Raw genomic sequence first — 8,071 nt, forward strand, 5'->3', positions numbered from 1 at the left:
GCTTGGGGGACAGCTGTGAATAGCATGCATGCTCGTTCTACTACCCCATCCTGAGTTCCTGAAACTTGCCTGAAGCTCTGGGGCAGTGTCTGACTTGATACAGGCTTGGCTCAGAGCTCAAGGCAGCCTTGAGGTCAGAATGTCCTTTCCACAACAGCCCTGCCCGGTAGATTTAGGTCTGGGCTGCAGCCACGCCTGCTGCTGCTGGGTGGTAGGGGAAAGGATGATATCCCCCCAAACCCCGCATCAGAGCTCACCTCCCACCTCGGGGGCTTCTCTGGGGGCCAGTCTTCCAGGAGTTCGTCAAGATGACCAACTATGACGTGGAGCACACCATCAAGAAGGAGATGTCTGGGGATGTCCGAGACGTGTTTGTGGCCATTGGTAACTGGCGGGGACCAAGAGCAAGGGCTGGGGAGGGACAGGAAGCATGTCCAGAGGCCCTGGATGAGTGTGGCCTTTGCAACTTCTTAAACTACTAGTTCTGGAAAATAAGCACTGCCACTTCTTGGGGTCTATCAGCGTGTGATTGGCAGGGTAACCTGAGGACTCGTTCTAGGCGGCAGGGTAGGGTAAGGAAAGAGCTCTTTCTGGGGACATGGCTGGGGGGTGATGGCTGGGCTGGGTAGGGTGCAGTGTCCTGCAGGTCTAGGATGTGTATATTCACACACACCTTTTCCTCCTCCCAGCACCTGGATCTCTTTTTACTCTCTTATTGCATAATATTAGCTCTTGCCTTTGAAAAACCTCTCCCCTTTTGGATCTCAATTCTCCATGTATACAAATGACTGAGTAGATACAAGCAAAGGTCAGATTTGTTTTTATTAGCGTTAGTGATTAGCAGTATCTTATTTTATGACTACAATACAATGCATTGTATTGATGCACTTTTTTTTTTAATCCTACCTTGAGGTATCAGTGGAAGGTTTTCACATAATTGCCATCAATTACAGGATGCCTGTTGATTTTAGGGACTTCAAATGCGAGGAAAAGTTATTTTAGAACATAGGAAGCAGAGGTGTTATTGTCGTGATGTTATTATTTGATTTATAGTGGATCTTTACCAACTGGGAGCAACGCTTAGGAGACAGAATAATGTAGTAAATCCAGGTAGAGTCCCATCTGTGCTGCTTATCAGCTGTGCAGTTATATCCTTTCGCAGGTCATGAGAACCCTGTGCCTCAGTTGTCCTCCTCTGTAAAGTGGGGTGTGATGATAGTACCAGATTTAAAGGAGTTAATTATACGACACTTAAAAAACAGCCTCCTGGCACATAAAAGGCACTGGATAAATATTAGCTTCTATTGTTATTTCCTGTCAGGCCCTGTGTGAAGTTAGTTGCACACAGCTTTGTTTGAATCCTCACAGAGTGCTTTTATCTGCTTATTTTACAAAGTGGGATGCTGGGGTTCAGCAAGGTTGCATAGCAGTAGTGGAAGCAGGGCTGGAACCAGAGGCCATCTGAGCCCAAAGCCCAGACTCGTATTAATCCCAGAGTAACTGATCTGTGGAGACACATCTAGACTTTGCTCTGCCCATGTTGCTCCCGCTTTCCCCTTTTCCCACCTAGAACACGTGTATGTGCACGTGTGTGCATAGATGTTCCGCTCCACTTCACTCCATCCCATGGCAGGCCCCGGGGTCCTCTGAGGCAGGTGGGCGGGCTTCAGGTTCCGGGCAAGGCTTTCTGGGTTGGTTATAGAGGATGGAAGTTTCTGCCCAGTCTCCTCCTTAACCACACTGACTGAGCCCCACGCTTGCAGTCAGGGCAGTCTCCTTGGAGGAGGTGACAGGACTGGGGATGTAGATTTGGGGAGGTAAAGTAGTGGAGGACAGACAGGAAACTTCTCCTTACCTTGGGGAAACAGAAGAGATGAGAGAGCAAAGGGAGACAGGAGCTTTGATTTTCAGGTCGAAGGAGTTTGGGTTTTGTTTAGGAGGTGGTAGGGAACTACATAAGGACCCAGGAAGGTCAGTATATAATGTAGTCTTTCCCACAGGGTCCTGAACCTGCTGCAGGGGAGGGTATATGCCTGTCTCCTGCATGAGTGTGCCCTTGGGATGCACGGCTCCAGCCTCTCGGCCCCTGCCCTCCTCACAGAGATACTTTTACATCCAGAGTCATTCTAGCGTTTTGGCTCTGGCATCTGAATCCTCCTCCTTAAGCTACCTGAGACACCCCTTCTGATCCCTATGAGCTCTGGGGCCTTGGAATCCAGCAGCTGCTGAGGGCTAGAGACCCACCCACCCTCCCCAGCCTTGGAAGGTGGGAGGTTGTTACATCAGGCAAGCAGTATTTGGGGTGGCGCTAGGTAGGTTGATGCAAACATGCGCAGACTCTGGGGCAACACCCAGCCCCAGGGATTGTCAGTGCCCTGAATTACACCGGCAGTCTCTCTTTGGTGTGGTGTTTCTCTCAATCAGGAGTTCTCAAACATTAGGCTGTGCCACAGTGAGGTGGGCAACCAGCCAGGTTTGTGCTAATACCAGGAATGCCCCAGGCAAAGTGGGCTGAGCTGGTCACCCACCTTCCAAGGTACAGATTCAGCACATCCCGGGGGTGGGACACGAGAACGCACATTTCTACTGGGTTCCCAGATGATGCAGACAACTTCCAGGAACTAAACTTTGAGAACCTCTGCTTGAAATATTTCTTGAATCTGAGTCTCTAGGGTGGAGCCTAAAACCTGAGTTTTCCTCAAGTTCTTTGATTCTGTTGCACTTAGAAGTCTGAGGCCCTGTACCGTGGCTTCGCAAGTGGTTTCTTCCCTTTGAGTCCTCTGCTAGCCTTGGTTAGCTACAAGCACCTCAGCAGGAAACGAGATGCAACTGAGTGAGAGCCAGGTCCATGGATGAGACAGAGGAGGAGGTGTCAGGAAGGGGGAGCGAAGGTGTCAGGCCTGGGGGTGAGCCTGGTTTGGCCACGACCTTGGGCACAGGTTGCTGGGATAGGATATGCTACTTCAGTAGCAGCATCAGCAGCCCATGGTGTGGCCACACCTCCTTTGACCAAGTACCCTGCATCTCTTTCCTCTTCCTACCAGTTCAAAGTGTCAAGAACAAGCCTCTCTTCTTTGCTGACAAACTTTACAAATCCATGAAGGTAAGAAAACTTACTTGTGTGTTCCTTTCCCTTTGAGCACTTCCACTTTGGTGCACAGGTGGGCACCACCCGCCGGGTCAGGAATTGGGTTGCTTCCACCTGGTTGATGTTTCTCAGCCTTTGTGCCAGGTCTGGTTCTAGGATAGTAGTTCTCCACCAGGGGTTACGTTGCCCCCTGGGGAACACTGGACAATGTTCGATGCATTTGGTTGTCACAACTTGGGGAGTGTTGCTTTTTGCATCTGGTGGGTAGAGAGCAGGAATGCTGCTGAACATCCTCCAGTGCTCACACAGCCCCCACGGCAGAGAATGGTCTGGTCCCAGATGCCAAGGTTGACAAGCTTATTCTGGGAACTTGAAAAGGACAGTCTCTGCCCCCTTGGCACTCCCATTCTAGCAAGTGAAACAGTCTCCTGTGACAAATGATCACAAAAGGAAGCGAGTGCTCAACTCTGGGACTAGCTCTGGCTTCCTGAAGACCCAGGCCACTGGCCAGCCTCCCAACCCAACAGTGGAGTCCCAGCTGCTGACAGAGCCTGGACATTCTGTTTAGTGGGAGCATGCCTGAGACCCCTCTTAGCCTGCTGTCCCCAAACATGACAACCATCTCTTGAGCCCTGGCCATGTGCAGCCCTGACTCCTCAGCTGGTGTTCTGAGCTTCCTGGGGGGCAGAGGTGGGCCTTGGCTGCCCATCTATTCCATGTTCTGTGTCTGCTCCTTGGATCCTGTATTAATTTCCCAGGGCTGCTGTCACAAATGGAGTGACAACAGTGTATTCTTTCATGATTCTGGAGGCCAGGAGCCCAAAATGAAGGTGTTAGCAGGATGGGTTCCTCCTGGAGGCCCTAAAGGAGAAGCTCTCCCATGCCTCTCCCCCAGCTTCCGATGGTTGCCTGGAACCCTCGTGTTTCCTGGCTTGTGGCTGAGTCCCTCCAGTCTCTGCCTTTATCTGTGTGTATGTCCACGTGTCCTTCATGTAAGGACACCAGTCACTGGATCTTGGGCTCACCCCAATGCAGTATGTCCTCTACTAATTTCATGTGCGAAGACCCTATTTCCAAAGTAGGTCACCTTGTAAAGCTCCAGGTGGACATGAATTCAGGGAGCATGCTATTCAGCTCAAATAGGCAATTGTTGCCTCTGTCTGCCCAGTGCTAGGCACAGGGGAGTTGGAGTCAGGAATGTTTATGGAAGACAGAGGCAGGATGTCCCACCCCAGGTTGCAGGGGAAAGGGAGCGGAGCAGATAGATGGACACCCACGAGCTCCTACCTGACCTAGCCCCTTCCTTCTCCTGCCTGTGTCTCCCTGTCACCTGACTCCACCAGGGTGCCGGCACGGATGAGAAGACCCTCACCAGGATCATGGTCTCACGAAGTGAGATCGACCTGCTCAACATCCGGCGGGAGTTCGTTGAGAAATACGACAAGTCTCTCCACCAAGCCATTGAGGTGAGGGGCAAGCAGGATGAGAGGTCAGGGGGTAGGGGGCAGTGTCAGATGCTCCAACATAGAAGTTCTTTTTATTCCCAGAGTGTCACCTCTTAGAACAACCAAGACGTTGCTAAACGAGAGGAGATCCGCCTTACTTACTGTTCATACCAAAATAAATTCCAGATGGATCGCAGGCTTATAATTTAGGATTTCCAAATAAAACAAGAGCCCCTTTTCTTGCTTTTTAAAAGCAATTTTATTGAATCATAATTTACAGACCACAAAATTCACCTGTTTTAAGGGCATAAGTCAGTAGTTTGTAGTAAATGGAACAAATTGCACAGTCTTCTCCACAGCTCAGTGTTTCCATCCCCCCACTGCCGTCCCTTGTACCTGTCTCCACTGCCGGCTCTAGACAACTTTCAAGTGACTTTCTGTCTCTAAAAATTTGCCTTTTCTGATTATCTCATGTACATGGAATCAGGTATAATATGTCTACTTTTTTCATTTATGAAGCCCATTTCTTTGACATTGAGATTGACCAAGATCTTAAAGCTTGATGCTGGACTTGGTTGACAAGACCATGGGGAGGCTCACAGGCAGTCTCATACAGACTTGGTGGAGATGTGAATTGGTAGAACATCTTTATTATTTTTTCTTCCAGTTTTATTGAGATATAATTGACATATAACACCATATAAGTTTAAGGGTACAACATAATGGTTGACTTATAAAAATCAGGAAATGCTTATCACAATGACTTTAGTGAACATCCATCATGTTATATAGAAACAAAATTAAAGAAGTAGAAAAATGTTTTGTGTATGTAATGAGAACTTTTAGGATTTACTCTCAACTTTTGTATATTATTATATAATTTTTATATATTATATATTACAGCAGTGTTAATTATATGTTTCACGTTGTACGTTGCACCCCTAGTACTTATAACTGGAAGTTTGTACTTCTTGACTACATCATCCAGTTCCTCCTCCCACCACCCACAAATCTGAACCGTTTCTATGAGTTTATTTGTTTTTCAGTTATAATTGATCTATAACCCTGGGTTGTTTCCTATTATACAATGTAGTGATTTTTTTTCTATACATTTCAAAATGATCACCACAGTAAGTCTACTTACGATGTGTGACCGTACAAAAGTATTAGTTATTGACTGTATTACAGTCAATGACCACAGTGTACATTTCATACCCATGACTCATTTTATTTGGCAACTAGAAGTTTGTACCTCCAGTCTCCCTCACCTTTTTCTTTCCTCCCTCAATCCCCTTTCCTCTGGGAATTGGTATTTGCTCTCTGTATCTATAGCTCTTTCTTTTTTGTTACATTTGTTCATTTATTTTGTTAGATTCTGAGTATAAATGAAACTATACAGTATTTTTCTGACTTATTTCACTTAGCACAATAATCTCTAGGGCCACCTATATTCTTACAAATGGCAAGATTTCATTTTTATGGCTGAGTAACATTCCATTGCACGTATAGACCACATCTTCATCTGCTCATCAGTTGATGGGCACTTGGGCTGCTTCCACATCTTAGCTGTTGTAAATAATTCTGCTATGAACATAGGGGTGCATATATCTTTTCTAAGTAATGTTTGTTTTCTTTGGATAAACACCCAGGAGTGAAATCGCTAAAACATATGGTGGTTCTATTTTTTATTTTTTGAGGAATCTCCATACTTTTTCCATAATGGCCTGTTTGGCTGAAAGTTTTACTTTCATTTTAGGTTTGAAGGATTCATTAACAAAAGAGACCACTCATTACACACACAATAAACAATTTTAATATTTAATAGAGGATTATTTGACTTAATTTCATGTACAGTCATTAAAAGAAAAGAAATAGAAACAATAGAGAAAGCTAATAGCATATACATCACCAAACTGAGCCGAAACCCACATTCAGACTTGAATAGCGCTTTTACTTGAAAGTTCCAAGTAAAAGCTATCTGGAGTCTCAATGGGAAAAAGGTATCTGGTGGTGCATCCACCCCACAGGTGAGCTCTGGGCGCTCCCGATTATAATCCCAGGCTACAGACTGGTAACATCATCAGTTTGTACACAAACATGCAGCTCTGGTTTTCCTATAACTTTTACAATGCTTTTTGTTTCACCTTGTGGATCATAAGACTTCTTCGATATTAGGGGGCTGGCCAGGCCTCCAGGGGCTCAAGAACCTCCAAGACCTACCCCCTTTCTTACCCAAAGTGCTGCTTGTGTGCTTGCAGGCAGGCACGTAGTCTAGGCAAGGTCAGAGTCAGTCAGAGGCCTGCTTCTGAAGCCTAAATAAGGCTACCTCCATTTCCATTTCCCTAACATGCCAGACATACAACATAAACCTAATGATGTTCACATAAATTTCTGCAAGGGCTGGTACCCAGCAAGTGCTCAATAATGTTTGTTCAAATAAGGAATCCCATAACACATGTATTAATGATCTTGGGGGAAAAGTATTAGCAGAGTACAAGGGAAGAGGCCAGAATAGACGGCTGTGATCACAGCAGAGGGGGCACCTGATGGCAGACAGGATTTGGGGGCAGTGCAGAGGGCATGCTGGATGGAGGAATGGTAGGCGTTTAGGTAGTAAGATGCTCAAGATGCTTCCAGAAGGAAAGGAGGGAGGTGAAGCCACAGAGCTTCATGAGGGTCAGACCACACAAGGCCTTGAGGCCAGGCTGAGAGCTTGGACATCTGAGGATAACGGGGAGCCACAGAAGAGACATGGGGGCCTTTATGTGTCGCGGGCGATATCCAGGCTGAGAGCAGCTGGGAGGAGGGGGCCTTGAGATCATCAGTATTGTTCCACTCAACTCTGCTCTCCCTCTGACCCTGCCAGGGTGACACCTCCGGGCACTTCCTGAAGGCCTTGCTGGCCATCTGTGGAGGCGAGGACTGAGGCCACTGGTGCTCGCAGGCACCTCTGCTGAGAGATGGTCAGCAGCACCACCTGCCACGACCCAGCCTGATGCTCCAGCTTCAGAGACTAAAGAAGGGACAGGGTGGGGGGAGGGGTCAGGGTGGGCGCTTGTCTTCAGCTGGGGTTTAGGGGAAACTCCCACTCCCATGAGCCACTGAGGGCCCGGCACGGTCACCCCTGCTCACGTCTGAGCGGCCGAAGAACCGGAGCCATTGATCCCGTCCACCTCCACTCCCCATCCTCCTCCTCCTCACGCCTTCCCAGCTTCCATCTCTTGTCACAGCCCCTGCCCTGGTCCGGGCTTTATCGAATCCAAAAACATACTGAGCCTCTGTCTGTGAAGTGAGTGATGTGTGTGTGCTTTTATGGTGGGATGTGGTGGCAGGTGCCAGTTCTGGGGGGCGGGAGGGAGGAGGAAATGTGCTGAGCCAGCTGGCAGTCCTCCCACTGTTTCACTGCCACCTCATCCCGATTGTGGTGCTAGAGCACTGAACCAGGAGCACGGAGACCTGGGTTCAAGTTTGCACCTGCCACACACCTGCTTTGTGACCTTACACCAGTCTCTTTCCCTCCCCGAGTCTCTATTTTCTT

The 8,071-nt window shown here is 47.9% G+C and overlaps 1 protein-coding gene across 2 annotated transcripts in view; it reads left to right on the forward strand.

Moving 5' to 3' along the window:
* The window catches only part of ANXA6 (annexin A6), a 46,608-nt gene extending 38,786 nt beyond the window's left edge, over nucleotides 1-7,822 (forward strand). For both annotated transcript variants that reach the window (XM_006041202.4, XM_006041203.4), the window contains 4 exons: nucleotides 289-384; nucleotides 3,045-3,103; nucleotides 4,432-4,554; nucleotides 7,400-7,822. In XM_006041202.4, coding sequence (XP_006041264.1) covers nucleotides 289-384; nucleotides 3,045-3,103; nucleotides 4,432-4,554; nucleotides 7,400-7,459 — 338 coding nt within the window. In that variant the 3' untranslated portion in view covers nucleotides 7,460-7,822. The remainder of the gene's footprint in view (nucleotides 1-288; nucleotides 385-3,044; nucleotides 3,104-4,431; nucleotides 4,555-7,399) is intronic.
* Nucleotides 7,823-8,071: the final 249 nt, after the last annotated feature.

This window comes from Bubalus bubalis, chromosome 9 (genome assembly GCF_019923935.1).
Source record: "Bubalus bubalis isolate 160015118507 breed Murrah chromosome 9, NDDB_SH_1, whole genome shotgun sequence".
Classification (NCBI taxonomy): domain Eukaryota; kingdom Metazoa; phylum Chordata; class Mammalia; order Artiodactyla; family Bovidae; genus Bubalus; species Bubalus bubalis.